This window comes from Mytilus californianus, unplaced genomic scaffold (genome assembly GCF_021869535.1).
Source record: "Mytilus californianus isolate M0D057914Y unplaced genomic scaffold, xbMytCali1.0.p SCAF_4, whole genome shotgun sequence".
Lineage (NCBI taxonomy): Eukaryota > Metazoa > Mollusca > Bivalvia > Mytilida > Mytilidae > Mytilus > Mytilus californianus.
This window is the reverse complement of record NW_026262690.1, coordinates 61,396,664-61,415,093: the sequence shown is the minus strand read 5'-3', so window position 1 is coordinate 61,415,093 and position 18,430 is coordinate 61,396,664. Positions and strand designations below refer to the sequence as shown.

The 18,430-nt window shown below is 31.1% G+C and overlaps 1 protein-coding gene across 3 annotated transcripts in view; it reads left to right on the top strand.

Moving 5' to 3' along the window:
- LOC127698555 (protein PALS1-like) overlaps nt 1-12,248 on the top strand; it is a 41,139-nt gene extending 28,891 nt beyond the window's left edge. For all 3 annotated transcript variants that reach the window (XM_052202057.1, XM_052202058.1, XM_052202059.1), the window contains 6 exons: nt 53-252; nt 5,683-5,810; nt 6,930-7,091; nt 7,377-7,579; nt 8,324-8,440; nt 8,993-12,248. In XM_052202057.1, coding sequence (XP_052058017.1) covers nt 53-252; nt 5,683-5,810; nt 6,930-7,091; nt 7,377-7,579; nt 8,324-8,440; nt 8,993-9,187 — 1,005 coding nt within the window. In that variant the 3' untranslated portion in view covers nt 9,188-12,248. The remainder of the gene's footprint in view (nt 1-52; nt 253-5,682; nt 5,811-6,929; nt 7,092-7,376; nt 7,580-8,323; nt 8,441-8,992) is intronic.
- The last annotated feature ends 6,182 nt before the right edge of the window (nt 12,249-18,430 follow it).

Genomic DNA, 18,430 nt, shown 5'->3' with positions numbered 1-18,430 from the left:
AATGAATAGGACTTATAAATCATCTGTTAATTCAATATACCTATAATTCCAGGTAAATGTAAAAGCTCTGTTCAATTATGATCCAGAAGAAGACATTTATATTCCCTGTAGAGAATTGGGGATATCATTTATGAAGGGTGATGTACTTCGTGTGATCAATCGTGAAGATTTGAACTGGTGGCAAGCATACAGAGAGGGAGAAGATGAACATGAATTAGCCGGTCTCATTCCAAGTAGCAACTTCTTAGAACAGTTAGTATTCAGTGATATTTTACGATGTGGTCATATAGAGCAATTGTTTGATGTGTTAAAGGTGTAATGAATCTTGTATACTCAGGTACTCAAGTACTAGTGTGACCAATATGAGGTAAAGTTAAAAGGATGATTAAAGGTATAGGTGTGAGTGATAAATATTAGGCTGTGTCATCTTTTTTTTAAAAGAAAATTGATTTGTTGGTTAATTTGAACCGTTTTGTGCAAAACTTTTAGTTTAAGGTTTGTTCGTGCAGGCCTCTACAATACATTTTTTTCCAACTTGTCCAGTAGGACAAGTACATACCAAAATATACTTGTCCGAATGAAATTGTAACTTGTCCAAAAAAAAATCTTAATAATAACCTTTTTCGCATTTTAAGTTGATTCAAGGAACAAAATGAATTAAAACAATATAACAGAAGTTAGTTTTATATCTTTTGATATACTTTTCAAAAATATGAGTCGAGAAAAACTGAATCTAGTCATGTCACAGGACTTTAAGGTTCTAGTTTTCATCAATGCCAAAGTCTCATCAGACTCTGCACATGAGGCACTGTCTGATAGGCCTGTCAATGTACACTCATTGGATTTGTATCCTGTTTTTTTAAGTTGAAACAAGTTTATTCAAATGCATTCAATAAAAAAAAAAGAAGATGAGGTATGATTGCCAATGAGACAACTCTCTGCTAGAGACCAAATGACACAGAAATTAACAACTATAGGTCACCGTATTGCAAGTATTGTTTTTTTCTACATATGATCAAATATGATTTTGTGAATTTTATGGTAAATAATTTCTTCATTTTTATTTAAAAAATATTTTTGATAAAAAATTACTGGTTTGGTATTTATTATAAAGCAACAGAATCAAGGTAGGAAAACGAGGTACTGATTTGTCTTGGTCCCGAAATTTCTCCTGCGTTGCCAAACTGTCTATTTATCATGTCTATTAAATATGTCTCCGACGGTGCCAAACTGTCTATTAAACTTGGAGCCAATTGTTTCCAAGCTGGTGACAACTGTCTTGTAAAGTTATCTATCTACAAAGCGCATCCCTGATTCGGATCAGTAAGACTGGTTTCCGATAATAGTATGCCTTTTACCTGTTAAAAAGTACCTGACAAAGAACCAGTTTTAAATTATCGATTGCAAGTATTGAGGAAGTAAACATGTGAAATTAATACTTGTTTTTATCTTCTTTTCTTGTTTCTGTTTATAATTACTTTGTTCATCAAAACTGGATTAATTTTTTTTTATGCAGAACAATTTTACTTGTCCCATCGGACAAGCTTGATATAGCTTTTACTTGTCCGACCTTTTTTTCCTCTGGTATCGGACAAGCGTTATTGTCGAGCCCTGTCGTGAATTGTCATACTTAGATTGTGGAATGTCTGCAAATCTTTTTATGTTGGGCCTGGAACAAATCTTGCAAGTTTCATCTGACCTTGACCTCATTTTTATTGATCATTGGTCATACTTAAGTTTATGTGATACAGGTAGAAAACTTTCGACATAAAAAACATTCATTCGTGATGATAAAGCAAGCTAGACATTTCAAGATGTGCACTATTCTTTACTTTGTGTGTTTGTTGCAGGGTGTAATTTTTAAGTTCAAGCTTATTTCAGAAGGATGGAGACCTTGATGCTTTCTCAAATACTATAGCAGTAGGTCAACTATATTTGGTGTATGGAATGATTTTTAGGTGTACATGTCTGCTAGGCTTTGTTCATCTGACCTTTACATCATTTACATGGACCACATATGATACTTGTAGTAAAACTTTATCTCAGACTTTCAACATAAAATCAATCATGATCAGTAAAGCAAGTGAGACATTTCAGTGTGTGCACTCTTGTATGATTTATTTAACATACATATCTTGTTTGCATTGCTGGTATTGTGATAAGTTTATGTGATGTTGCATCTTTGAGGATTTTTAATCATTGTCTCTAACCCAAATGATGCAAAGTAAAATCATTATGGTATCCTGTGGGTTTGAATCTGTCCTCAAGCAAATTTTTCATAGAAGTGAACTTGTAAATAAGATGTCCCAAATTATGAAACTCCCAATACCAAAATGTTTGTCATCAATTTAAAAATAATATAAAACATTTGAAAAAATAAACACACAAGTAATTGTAATTATCTTTTTATTTTTAAGCACTATTATTTTCACAAATTTTACAATACATTTAATTATTGACATTATACTCTTATTTCCAAAAGTAAAACTATATTGAAGCACTAAATACATAATGATAATAAATACAATTCAAGTCAAGCTATAATGTTCTATAATAAACTGTCAATAGTTCATAGCACAATATTTATAAGTTCATAATTCTGATAAAGACATGTCATGGTAGATCCTCTCAGTAATGGCTGACACTAAGCACTGTTTCTGTTGGCATGTCATTGGATCATTGACTTCAGGATAACGTGTAACATAACTGATTACGGAGGGCATGGCTCTGTCTTGGCTCAGATAAACTGTTTTGGCTGTTGATGTGTTGGTAGTTGCATTATGGACAGCTGTCTTATGACCAGTCAGTTGATTCTGTAGGAAACGGTACCAACCTAGTGGTGTTTTGAAGGCACGACAAGTCCAGTTCTCAGATTGCACCAGTTGTTTATAAGTGTTGTTCATGTTGAAGTACTGCTTTGGAATCTGGGACTCAGTGACTGGCTTTGGTAGATTGTAAGTTGACACTGAACGTTGTTGAACTGTTGTTCTCTTAGATTTGGTGACTGACTTGACTGGAGTATTTGCAGGCCTTTTGGTTGGAAGAGTTTGTGACTTCACATGAAGGTTTGGAACTGTTTTGATGGATCTAAGTTTCCCTTTGGTACTGGATGGTAGAGTTGATGTAGAATCTGGTACCCTCTTGGCAGGTGTAACAGGTTTTGAGTCAGTGATAAGCCCCAACATTTTCTCAGCAGTGTTAGGTTCTGTCTTAATGCTGCTGAGTTGACTGTTTTTAACATCTGAAGTTTCAGGTGAGTACAACAACATGATGGAATAACCCTTAGGTACCTCTTTGATGTATAAGGTCATCTTTAGTCCATCAGGCAAAGAGTCAAGATAGGCTTTAAAAGTAGCTGGTAAATTGGTGAAGTAACCCATAATGAACTTTGAAGTGCTGAGCTGATGTTTAATTTAATTTTTATATGGTGATATTTTGAAAATAGAATACTGCAATTTATTTCTATTGGTTGATAAATAAATCTTTGCACAGATCAGATGGTTCTTCTTGTATGTTATTGGTTTATACTGGAAAAACATTAATTGTGGTTGGACAATGATATTCTTTTGAAAAAAGTAGTTTTAGATAAACAGCACAAAATTTCAAAGGATAATTTTACTTTTAAAGTAAACACTTTTCTTTCATTTAGATTTGAGAAAACTGGCTTCATTTTACTCAAGTAACTTTTTCAGTGGCTATGCTTTGATGAAGGCTTGGGGTTGTCAACATCTTTTTGTGTATACAGTTCAATCAGTCAGATAATTAGTCTAATTATCTATAAAGTTTTAAACTTTTTTAATTTACTTTGTCCAATTATTTATTAAATTAGGAACTTTGATTGCTAATTAAAGAATTTATTTGTGAAAAATGAAGGACAATAAATAAAAGATAATAATTATTTTATTATAGTGTCACATATTGATTGACAAAATATTTACATATCATGATCACAGTATTCAATAAAACAATACATACCCAGTCATAAATTTGACTTATGAGACACTTAACACATGCTATGTACATATCAATATAGTTTCACAGTAAAATTCATAAAATGATCATCAAAAAAGTTAAAACATGTTTAGGCATTTAAAACCATATATATTTTGAGCAAAAAAATAAATTAAAATCTGAAATGAATGTTGTTTAAAAGTATATATAATAAAATATAAAAAGGAATAAAATATATATTTTAAGTTTTATGTAATAGGAATCTAAAAAAATATGTTTTCCTATTGTGAGAAACTGTATAGATAGATAGAAATATTAGATTAAATTGAAAGTACTTTTATTATATAAAGATTATGTTTTAAAGGTGGAAAATGAAATGCAATTCCAAGATGAATAGAATACTCGGGTTACTTCTTTTTCATATTTAACATAATTCTTGAAAATTTAATGAATAAGGCAATCTTGGGCAATACTAACAAGGGTAATCATCATTTAACTCTATTTAATTATAGTCTTGAACATTGCTTTAAAGTACTTCAAGCTGATTTTACATGTATTTAGTCCTATTTTAAACAAAATCTGTAGTTTATTTCCACACTTTGAATCATAAAGATTATATGATTCATAAATTTTTTTTTTTTTTATTAAAACTAATAGCAAATATTTATTTCATTTTGACTTTTGTGATGTAAAAGTGCATTATAACATTATATTTTTATGCCCCATTTATGGGCATTATGTTTTTCAATCTGTGCGTCCATTGTCCGTTCGTTCGTCCGTCCGTCCATCTGTCTGTCCCGCTTCAGGTTAAAGATTTTGGTCAAGGTAGTTTTTGATGAAGTTGAAGTCCAATCAACTTGAAACTTAGTACACATGTTCCCTATGATATGACCTTTCTAATTTAAATTAGAGTTTTGACCCCAGTTTCACGGTCCACTGAACATAGAAAATGATAGTGGGAGTGAGGCATCCGTGTACTAAGGACACATTCTTGTTATGCTTAAAACTGTTTCAATGAAATGTTGGCTCTTTTTACATGGTTTTTCAGTCAAAGACATAAACAAGATATGCTATCTTTAGATTTTAAGCAGTTGTTATAATGAAATCAACAATTTTGGAAATATTTTCAAATAATAGAATTGTTTATAGAGATAGAGATACATTAAATTGTGATCTGTTGTTATTTCAAAACTCACCATGTCTCCTTCAACAGATAAGAAAAATAGACTTTGCTTGTTATTTCTATATTTTTATTAAAATTTCCTGTTGTTGAAGAATAAACCCATATAAAAATGATGTAATAATATTTAAATTGACAAAAGAAAAGCATTGTAAAGAACAGATAGTAGTTTACTAATTTATTTGATTTATAATGCTACGTCATATGAAACATTATACATTTAAGATTTTCATGTTTGTATTTGACATCACATCTTTTATCAACTGGAGACATCACTGTCATCTTAAATGTTAACTCAATGGTCTGATATTGGTCATTTGGATGCTTGATAAACAAACTCCACATCATAGTTTGCTTGTCTCAAATGATTTTACAAGCTTTTGATAAATTAGATATTAATTGCATATGATGATGTGTGTTTTATAATTTGCTAGGAGTATGATGAAGTTTTAGCTACATATATGTTCCATACACTTTAAGTGGTTATAAAATGAATAGGGACTCCTTCATTCATAGATTAATGATATATTATTTTGGTTTTTTTTTTGCAGACGAGAAGCATACAAAAGAACTTTGAATAATGATGGTAAGGATAATACAAAGAAAGGTAAATCTTGTTCTTGTGGCAGAAGAGATCGACGGAAAAAGAAGAAACAAATGTATAAAGATGGTTTGGAAGGTAGTTATATTTTTTTTTATATAAGATATGATATGTTGACTTGTTGTCTCGTCTTGACGGAGTCAAAAAGCGAGACATAGATATGCTGTTTCCGGTGTCGACAGCGTCAACAATGTATTAGTTTGTTATCAGGTCTAGTTCATGGTGAACCACTAGTGGTAGGTCAGTGATTTTTGGTATGCAGTTGTATTGGCATTGGCACATCTCATTACCATGGAGATTATTTGGCCCTGCCCCCTCAGTCAAGGTCTATTGACTTTGAAACTTTGCTTAGTTTACATGTATTAGTTTGTTATTAGGTCAGTTTATGGGGAACCACTAGTGGTAGGTCAATGATATTTGGTATGCAGTATAATAGCATTGGCACATCTCATTACCATGGAGATTATTTGGTCCTGCCCCCTCAGTCAAGGTCTATTGACCTAGAAACTTTTGCTTAGTTTACATGTATTAGTTTGTGATTAGGTCAGTTTAAGATGAACCACTAATGTTAAGTCAATGATATTCAAGTTTCATTTCCATGGAGATTATATAACCCCACCCCCTAATTATGGTTCATTGACTTTGAAACTTTTACATAGTTTACAAGTTAATGTTTGTGTTTAGGTTTGTTTAAAGGGAAAGACTTATGAAAAGTCAATGGTATTTGGTTTGCAGTTGTATTAGCATTGGCACATCTCATTTCCATGGAGATTGTTTAGCCATGTACTTTCAGTCATGGTTCATCGACTTTGAATATTTGCATAACTTACATGTTAAAGTATTGCTATTTTAATTTCAACATTTGCATTATCAAAATTACAAAAAGGCGAGACATATATCTGTGATAACAGTTTATTTTTATTTGTTTGTCTTGTTAATTTTTAAAAATTTGTAAATAAAAAAATTCTTGTTTTTATGTAAAGAATTAGATTTGCAAAATGTTTAAAGGATTCAGGACACAGAAAAAAATTCTGTAATGATGATTTGCCAACCTTAGTTAAATAAAAAATTTAGAATTTCATATAAAGCAGTATTTAAAGAAAGTACTTTCACATTTAATTCTGGAATTACTGATTGTATTTGCTAGATCATATATATGCCAACAAAACAGAATGAAAAGATATTTTATATTTACAGAAACAGAAGAAGTGCTAACATATGAAGAAGTATCATTATATTACCCTCAGCCAAATCGTAAAAGGCCAGTAGTTTTGATTGGTCCAGCTCATGTTGGTCGTCATGAATTAAGGCAGCGTTTAATGGAATCTGATTTTGATAGGTTTGCAGCAGCTATTCCACGTAAGTAAATTGAGTTCAGAAATTACTTTTTGTAAATATATTTAGTCTATTACATTGAAAAAATCTACACACAAGTTTAGAACAGTATGCTAAATGATGGAGGTTAAATGGGGGAAAAAAAGTTGAAGTTGTTATAAATTATAGCAGTTAATTATGTTTTCCTACATTCTGTAAATAAAACTTAGTATACCACACTTTATAATGTTTTGAAAATTAAATACATTTTTAAGAATCTTTATTTGTGTTGAAATGAAATGTATAAGTAATTAATGTATTTTTTAACAGATACAAGTCGACCAAGAAAAGAAAATGAAGTGCCCGACAGGGATTACCATTTTGTAACAGCAGTAGAATTTAAATTGGACATTGAGAATAATAAATTTATTGAACATGGAGAATTTGAGAAAAATTTATATGGAACAAGTCTTAATGCTGTTAGACAAGTGATCAACCAGGGCAAAATATGTGTGTTGAATTTACACCCAGAGGTATGTTCATTTTATTTCTTGTTAATGATATTTACTACTTGTTATAAGTTATATCAGCTTTAAGCTGTTCATGAATCTACTATCACTTGAAATGATATCTTATTTTGATTATTTCATAAGTTTGATTTCACACTGTAAATTTAGGATACAAAAAAAAACGAATTATAAATAAATGTTTTAATAAATTTTGCTTAATGTGCATTGTAGCTAAGCTCTGAGGAAAATCTTGTAATAGTAGTGAAGGTAAAAATGGAGAATATTTTCAAAATCTTGATGAGTTCAGTAGTTATTTTGTATAATACTTTTGCATAGTTTTTGAGGGACATTATTTTATTCTATTTTAAATGGAATCTTGTTTTTGATTACCTCCCTTTAGTTGATTTTACTTCATAGCAACCATTTAGAGTTTCGTCTAGTTTATGTAGAGTTTTCAAACAACATTTATGAAGTATTATTAAATATGTTTAAATTTTATTATACTTTTCCATGTTATACTGATTAAAGTCCTTTATGTTTGCAAATTGAAGGAAAGGGGTTATGGCTTCTAATTTTATTGGTAACAATTCATACTTTTTCCTTGAGCATTTCAAAGTAGATTTGCTTTATTGGTTTAAATGAATGTTTATGTGCAGACAAAGATCATCAACATTTTTAATGTTGCACAACAATGTTAAAGCTAGATTTTACTTCTTTATATTAAGTTAATTCAGACAAACAAGTACATCAAGTTTTTCATTTTTTCAGTCTTTGAGATTGCTGAAGGAGTCTGATTTAAAGCCATATATTGTTTTTGTTTATCCTCCAAACATGGAAAAATTAAGACAAATCCAACAACATTTGACAAATGGTATAAAAGTTAAGGTAAGAATCAAACTTATTGTGTAGTTTTATCATATAGATATAGAGTAGTCTGCATTTAACCTACTGTGTGAAAAGGCTATAAAAAAAAATTGTTTACATATTTTTGAAACTGTATAGCACAGTTTTCAGTTTCAGTCAGACCACCTTTAAAGGGAAAAGCAAATTTCAACAATTCTGTTAGAGGCTCCTTTTATGATGTCCTCATTTAAAGGGAATTGAAAACTGCATTTAAAAAAAATTGTATCAGATTAAGCCTAAAATATTAGTTTCATCTTGTTTAGGAATATGCTTTGTTGCAAAATGACTAAATATAATCTGATAAAAACTATCAAATTTATTAACAGCCTAGATAGACAATAAATAAAAAATGTATTATAATTCATTTAAACATTTTTTGTGTAGGATGTTAATGTATATATCAGACAAAGCAATGTGTAAATGTAATGTTCCCAGTGAATATGAATTCTGTTTAAAAAATCACTAAAACAGATTACTAATCAAGATATGTAAATTTTTATAACAAAAAAATCATTTAACTTGCTTGTATTGTAGGACGAGGAATTACAGGACAGCATAGAACGTGCAAGGGAGATGGAAGACAAATATGGCCATTATTTTGATTATATATTAGTGAACTCTGATATGGAACTTGCATACCAAGAACTTGTAAATGAGATAAATAGATTGGAAGTTGAGCCACAGTGGGTGCCATCATCATGGGTTGGAAGTCGCCTTGTATTACAATGAATCATATGCATACATTTTCATAATTTTTTTCATAGGTCATACATTATATATTTGTCTTGCATTATTTCATGTTTTTCTGTTAGATCCCATTGACACATAACAATATCATATTTGTAGGATTTAGATGTGCCATTATATATTTTTTTAGCCAGTATATTTGTAAGATTTGGAGTGATTAAATAAGAAAGTTAGACCACCATTGAAAATATTACAACCTGGAAAACATTAGTATAAAAATGAGATTTTTGTCTTTGATTGTTTTATTTATACCTTTAGAGAAAGAACTGCCAATTGTAATCAAGAGAAAATAGAGTTTAATACACATGTGAATCCTTTATACTTAATACACATTGCCAAAATAAAAAGAAAAAGTCAAAAGATAACTAGAAATATTATGCAGTTATAAATATTCATGTTTTCAGCTTACCAGTATATGAAATATAATAGTCTGTACAAAATTCCTGCTTTCAATTTTATGGGGAGAAAATACACTGTTTTGTTGCTTTAAATAAGATTTCTGTTATCAAAATATCATGTCTTTAATTTTACAATACTTAATAATACATCAAATTGAAATTCACACCTTATTGTTTTTAAATGTGAGACTAGGAAAATATTTGTTTGTTGACAAAACTTTATCATTATTAAGATCTGAAAATATAAATTTTTGAATTGTAACTTTAATTACTATGAATAGAAAGTATTATTTGTATTTAAGAATGAAGATATAGCACTGGTTATGTCATCTAGTCAGAAATATTGTAACATTGTATATATAATTCATCAGCATTATGTATAACTATAAACAGTGACAATTTTTATTTGGAAAAGATTGTACATAGCAAATTATTTTAAGGGAGCTACCATTTGATTTTTATGGGGGCTAGGATGAAAAATTTTGTCCTGCATTTTTTTTTAGTTGTAATCTCAGTCCTGCCTTTTTATTTTTTACTCTACTCGGTCCTGCCTTTTTTTATTAGTTTATCCTGACTTTTTTTACATAAATTGTCATCCTGCTCTTTTCTTTTGCCAAGTTGCTGCCTTTTTTTTTACTCAAAACTCCTGTCCTGCCTTTTTTTTTTCAAGTTTCATCCTAGCCCCCATAAAAATCAAATGGTAGCTCCCTAAGAATTGATATATTTCACAGATGGTTAGATAAATTGTTAACAACTTGATAAGTTTATTAATTGGAGAGAAAAAATGTGTTATTACCGATATCAGACAGATTACTATACAGATCTTTGGTTGAAATACTCTGATATTTTAATGGGCTAAAACAAGTTGCCTTATCATATCGTTTCCTTTGCCAAAATGGGTTTGAAAATTGTTCAAAGGTTTTATTATCCACATATCATCTGATATTTGTCAAAATACTTACTAATGTCATATAAATAAATTGATTGACCTTAAGCGACTTCTACACCCTAGTTGCCCATTAGAATAGCCCTGATTACAAATACTTTTCCCAGACTGTGACTTTGAATTGTTTAGGGCATATTATGATTTTTTTTCAATGATATTCAAAAAATTGTGTTTTTTTCTGAGCCATGTGATTAGGTGTGGTTGCCTTTTATAAGTTACATTATAATTGAGTTCTACCAAAAAAAGAACAGTGAACAAGTAAACCACATGTTGAATAAAAAGAAATAAAGGATTCAGAACGTTTACATCGCTTTGAAATATTAGAAAAAAAAAACTAATTATGATTGATGATAGTGAGATTATTTTTACAAAGTTGTAGTTTATTTTAGTAAACACAAATAATCGTTATTTATGTAATCAAAGTTAATATATTAAAGAGGTAGATGAATGTGTGAGGATGACAATTGCACCTTAACTGTTATAAAAATCTATCAGTTATATTACAAATACAGTTAAAACAAGTTTTATAACTTTCAAAAAACCTTCGTAGATAAAAAAATATAAAATGACAATAGATGTGAACTGTATTTTTGAATGCTGTTGTTTTAATAAACCTTGTCACTAACAAAATAGTTTAACTGTTAGATTAATGATGACTGTTATCATAATAAGAATAATAAATGTGTGGAATAAATACTTAGTGATGAGATTTATATGTGAGGGGAAATTTATACTAATAACTCAATGCGACATGGCCAATGAAACAAAAAATACAATAATTTGAAAAATATTTTATCTAAGTACAAACTAGGACATATTAAAGGTTATAATGTTGATAAAAAGTCTTGATTTTTTTATTTTCATCCTTTTAGCACCAAATCATGTGATCAAAATGTAAAATGAATTGTTTGACTTATATTCATCAAATTTAAGATATTGCATATTGTATGAAGATTTCAATTCTGGAGACATTCCATTAAGAGGTTGTGAGCATGATTTTAGTTTGTTATTTTCTATGTTAGTTATATTATTATCATGGTAATGTCTTCATACATTTTATGTGTATTCAGTATCAGAAAGTTTTTGAGGTTTTGTTTTTTTCACACTTCTATGTGAAAAGTCTATTTTATCATAGTAAATTAGAAACCTGTGATAGTAATTGGCTCATTTCTGATATTATACAAACATATTAATTTTATATTGCTGTGAATATATTTTTAGCATTTTAGAAATTTGTAGAATCAGGTTATAAATATTTTATGTGCAATACAAATTTTAAATTTTTTGTACATAACAGTTGCTCTCTATCAATAATTTCTGCTAATCTAAGTAGCAATGTTTAATATTTAACATATAAATATGTTAGTTCCCAAGAATTATTACAAAGCTCAGAACATGCCATTTACATTGTTTACATAAATGTGGTTGTAGATTGCTGTATAGAAGGTTGTATTGAAAAAAATAAGATTGTTAGAATATTTATATGCTAAGACAGAACTGATAACAAAATTTTACTTTATACGTGCAGCTTTTGAAGACAGTACACTTCAAACATTCTTCACTGTTATAAGATTGGATAATTAAAAAATAAAAATCATGTGCGATATAAAAAGGTGCTACATGCTATATCTTTATATACATTATTCTGTATATATATATCACATTATCTAATTACAAGTAAATTAAATCCAGAAATATTTTTATTGCTTTTTGTCGAGCCTTCGACTTTTGTCGAAAAAGCGAGACATAGCGATCCTACATTCCGTCGGCGTCGTCGTCGTTGTCGTCGGCGGCGTCCACAAATATTCACTCTGTGGTTAAAGTTTTTGAAATTTTAATAACTTTCTTAAACTATCCTGGATTTCTACCAAACTTGGACAGAAGCTTGTTTATGATCATAAGATAATATTCAAAAGTAAATTTTGTAAAAAAAAAATTCCATTTTTTCCGTATTTTACTTATAAATGGACTTAGTTTTTCTGCCAGGAAACATTACATTCACTCTGTGGTTAAAGTTTTTAAAATTTTAATAACTTTCTTAAACTATCCTGGATTTCTACCAAACTTGGAAAGAAGCTTGTTTATGATCATAAGATAGTATCCAGAAGTAAATTTTGTAAAAAAAAAATTCCATTTTTTCCGTATTTTACTTATAAATGGACTTAGTTTTTCTGCCAGTTAACATTACATTCACTCTGTGGTTAAAGTTTTTAAAATTTTAACAACTTTCTTAAACTATCCTGGATTTGTACCAAACTTGGACAGAAGCTTGTTTATGATTAAAAGCTAGTATCCAGAAGTAAATTTTGTAAAAAAAAAATTCCATTTTTTCCGTATTTTACTTATAAATGGACTTAGTTTTTCTGCCAGTTAACATTACATTCACTCTGTGGTTAAAGTTTTTAAAATTTTAACAACTTTCTTAAACTATCCTGGATTTGTACCAAACTTAGACAGAAGCTTGTTTATGATCAAAAGCTAGTATCTAGAAGGAAATTTTGTTCCATTTTTTCCGTATTTTACTTATAAATGGACTTAGTTTTTCTTCCAGTTAACATTACATACAGTCTGCAGTTTAAGTTTTTAAAACATTTATTAGATTCATAAACTATCCGGGATTTTTACCAAACTTGGACAGAAGCTACTTACAATCAAAAGATAGTATAGAGAGGAATATTTTTATTAATTTTTTTCCTCATTTTTGCTGAGCCTGTGATTAACAGCAAAAAGTAGGCGAGACACTGGGTTCCGCGGAACCCTTACGAATTTTTTCTTTCATTGAGGACTTTGATGTATAGATCTTTGGTAGTTTCTGTTGAATAAGACAAAATCTCAATATATACCAGTCATACAAATTGCAATGTGAATGGTGTAAAACTTGAAAATATTTCTTCATGACTCTTTTAGTTGCACGCATCTGTCATCTTGGTCTGGCCTGTTAGTTTTATACCCCCTCTTAGTGTGGGCTATGTTGTAATCACCTTGTCTGCATACACCTGTTTGTATATATTATTCCACCAACAAATAATTTCTTCACTTGTCTCAGAAACTACTAAACAGAATGGCTTCATATTTGGACAGCAGCTTAAGTGACTAGTTGTAATATGTGAGCACTTTTCAGATCTGTCAGATACATACTTTTTGTTTGTCAATACTTCGAATTTTTTCATCACATGTTACTCCAGTTCAGCTGAACAGAATGACCTTAAATATGTGTGAATTTGGTCACCCGTTGAATAGTGTTGAATTATAACTTTTGTGCACTTTTGAAATCTGTCAGACTTACTGATACTTTTAGCTATGAATGGGGGTATACTGAGGACCATAACCCATGCATCGTTGTATTTGTGGCAACAGTAAACAGTATGCAAACACCATAATATCTTATCTCTGCTTTCACATGGGACAGGTTAACAAAAATTTTAAAAGAAATTTCATGCAGTTATGGTCACTAGAGCTTGACCTAATTTTCAAGCCTCTATGAAGGTCGGGATGGGGTCCTTCATTTCTGTATTCTATAATTTTTTGGCCATTTTTCTCTATTCTTTATATTTTAGCACTTCATTATTCTCTATTCTTTATTAAGTCTCCCAAACGAAGTTTGGGAAGACTTATTGTTTTTGCTCAGTTCTTATTATTATTATTATTCTTCTTCTTCTTCTTCTTCTTCTTCTTCCGCCGCTTTTAAATTTGAACTTGTCCGCACCCGTTCTCCAAAACCGCTTGTCAGATTAACTTAGGGTTTCACAATATGTTAGACTAACATGTCTAGTGGTGCAATCAGTGTTTTGTTTGTGCAATGGGGTTTATAAAGGGGTACTTTGAGGGGCAAAAAGAAAAGAGGGTTTTACTATAGAACCCTATGGGATTTTATTTTTTGAAATTTTCAAATGATTATAAATTGAAAACCGTTTGTGATAGACACAATCTTTTTAATTGAAAATGTTCTAAATGATAAAGCCCATTAAATGAAATACAGGGTTAGTCCCCAGGGGCCACCCCCACCCCCTGACATTTAAGAAAGTTCGAATACCTTGTAAGTGGTCAAGATCCCCACCCCTAAACCATATATATTTTGGTTTATTATGCTAAGATGGTTTGAATGATATACAGGGTTAGTCCCCAGGGGTCATCCCGACCCCCTGCCATTTGAGAAAGTTCAAATATCTTGAAAATGGTCGAGATCCCCACCCCTAAACCATATATATTCTGGTTTGTCATGATAAGGCACATCAAATGAAATACAGGGTTAGTCCCCAGGGGTCACCCCCACCCCCTGCCATTTAAGAAAGTTCTAATATCTTCTAAGTGGTCAAGATCCCCACCCCTAAACCATATATATTCTGGTTTGTCATGCTAAGATGGTTTGAATGATATACAGGGTTAGTCCACAGGGGTCATCCCGACCCCCTGCCATTTGAGAAAGTTCTAATATCTTGTAAATGGTTGAGATCCCCACCCCTAAACCATATATATTCTGGTTTGTCATGATAAAGCACATCAAATGAAATACAGGGTTAGTCCCCAGGGGTTACCCCCACCCCCTGCCATTTAAGAAAGTTCTTATATCTTCTAAGTGGTCAAGATCCCCACCCCTAAACCATATATATTCTGGTTTGTCATGCTAAGATGGTTTGAATGATATACAGGGTTAGTCCCCAGGGGTCATCCCGACCCCCTGCCATTTGAGAAAGTTCTAATATCTGGTAAATGGTCAAGATCCCCACCCCTAAACCATATATATTCAGGTTTTTCATGATAAAGTACATCGAATGAAATACAGGGTTAGTCCCCAGGGGTCACCCCCACCCCCTGCCATTTAAGAAAGTTCTAATATCTTCTAAGTGGTCAAGATCCCCACCCCTAAACCATATATATTCTGGTTTGTCATGCGAAGATGGTTTGAATGATATACAGGGTTAGTCCCCAGGGGTCATCCCGACCCCCTGCCATTTGAGAAAGTTCTAATATCTTGTAAATGGTTGAGATCCCCACCCCTAAACCATATATATTCCTATTTGTCATGTCTCGAACATTTGAATTACGTATAGGGTCAGTCCCCAGGGGTTCCTCCCCACCCCCAATGTTCTAGTATCTTGTATATACAAGGTTAGTCCCCAGGCATCACTAATGCATATAACTTTACTGGACCAAACCAATTTTCACTGGACGTTGCCCAATGTCAGGCGACCCTGGGAATTACGAATTATGGGAGCTTCGTTTGGGAGACTTCGTAACAGCATCCTGTTACAATCATTTCTTGTTTTTTGGGGTCATTGTTCTCTATTCTATATATTTTTTGCACATTATTCTCTATTCTGTAAACCCCATCCACACCCTCTCCTATGGTCAGGTTTTCTGTCTTCTCAGTTGTATACAGGGTAGGTCAACAATATTTTGTATATGATAAGGTTGTTTGGAGAGCTTCTTGTATTGAATTAGAAATAGTAACAAATTATTATCAGTCACTGGGGATTGTTCAGTTACACTCCATATTTAAAGCACAGTACTTATATGTGAAGACGACATAATGTAACTTCCCAAAAATTATTTGGTTTGACTTCAGTTTCATTTTATGTTTTTTAATGAAATATCAGACATGATTTCATGTTCAAGATTTTGTACAAAGTTTTATGTAAGATAGTTTGATAAGAAGTAGATGTCATAACAAAATGTGAAAACCCCATAGAATACATTAAATTATGCACTAAAATATACACTAAAGCCAAGGTACTCTTCAAACTGCTGAACCAATTTAAATAAAAATTCACATGATTGATCGTACAGGTATATAGGTCAAAGTTTGTTAATTTAATTCTGCTCCATCAATGAACATTGCCACCATGACTAAATAGAACGTATGGGTAAAATGCAGGTAATTGTCTTGAAAACCATAATAGATGCAGAAAATCTGTCAGGACAAAAAATGTTCAAAATTTCCAGATTTTGCATTTTTACCTGTAAACTATAATAAAACTGAAACCATAACTTGATCCTTTTTAAGAGTTAATTCCCTTAATTAACAACTTTTGGCAAATTAAAGAGTTTTTATGACCGCAAAAATTTCCGACCTTTTAATGGTATGTAAATGATGTCCAAAGACCTCTGGTTTCCAGACAATAACTTGAGTATAAGTGTATGGATTTGTATGAAATTGTACCACAAGGTTTCATACCAAAAAAGGCAGGTTTGGATTGATTTTAGGGGTTATGGCCCTAACTGTTTTAAATAGGAATTAGGGACCAAAAACAATACTTTTCTAATACTTTGTATAATGTTTATTTCTTGACCAATTTCAATGGGGTTTAAATCTAACCGTGTATTTAGATTTTGGCCCTGTTTTTAAATTGGTCCAAATTAAGGTTCAAAGGGTCAACATTAAACTTTGTTTGATTTCATCATAAATTGAATTGTTTGGTTTCTTTGATGTGCCTAATCTAATGGTGTATTTAGATTTTTAATTTTTGGCCCTGTTTTCAAATTGGTCACATTAAGGTCCAAAGGGTCCAAAATTAAACTAAGTTTGATTTCAACAAAAATTGGGGTTCTTTGATATGCTGAACACAACCGTGTATTTAAACTTTTGATTTTGGGCCCAGTTTTCAAGTTGGTCCAAATTAAACTTTGTTTCATTTCAACAAAATTGAATATATGGGGTTCTTTGATATGCTGAATATAACAGTGTATTTAGATTTTGGATTTTGGGCCCTGTTATCAAACTTGTCCTCATTGAGGTCCAAAGGGTCTAAAATTTAACTTTGTTTGATTTCATTAAAAATTGAATTCTTGGGGTTCTTTGATATGCTGAATCTAACCATGTATTTAGATTTTGGATATTAGACCATAATAGGTAAATGTCCAATTAAAATATTTAATTTCTTGGACCACATTCATAGAATTTCATTCTGTGTCAGAAACCTATGCTGTGTCAAATATTTAATCACAATCCAAATTCAGAACTGTATCAAGCTTGAATGTTGTGTCCATACTTGCCCCAACTGTTCAGGGTTTGACCTCTGTGGTCTTATCAAGCTGCACACTGTGGAGTATTTTATTTATTATAATTTGTTATCTTCAAAACCATATCAGGTAGAGAAACACTACGCAGCAAACAAAGTCAGCAATGCAACCCCTACAAAAATGTCAAGATAACCTTAAACAGAAAGTGAACCCTTGGGTGCCACATGTGGTGCAGAATCTGCTCACCCTTCTGGAGCACCTGAGATCACCCCCAATTTTTGATAGAGTTCGTGTTGCTCAGTCTAGTTATCTGTTTTGTGTTTTGTGTAATGGGCAAGCTGAACCCTGCCTCCTGTTGCAGGATTTCTCGCTGTGTTGAACACCCATTGGTGGCCTTCGGCTGTTTTCTGCTCTTTGGTCAGGTTGTTAACTCTTTGACACATTCCCCATTTCAATTCTCAATTTTATTTTATTGTTTGTCTTTTCTTTTCTTTTCTTTTGTTTTTTTGCCATGGCATTTTCAGTTTGTTTTTTTACTTATGAGTTTGAATATCCCTTTAATATATTTAGCCTCTCTATTATAAGAGTTATTGCTCTTTATATGACAATTTTTTTTTAACGAATTATAGCATATTTAGCTGTTATCTTGAAAGCTATAACTTGCAGAGTAACTGTAAACAGCCAAAATGATCAGCAATACAAGATCGACTAAAATGCAAATATAATTTAAGACAATAAATTGAACCCTAAAGATAATTTTTGACTAATTATAGTGTTTTTGCCTTTTCTATTGAAAACTATAACAGGTAGAGAACTGTAAACAGCTTAAGTGATCCGCAATGCCAAATCTAAGAAAATTCCAAAATACTGTAAATTCTGAAATTATGGGATGTTTTTTTTATATGAAAATGCGACAGTATA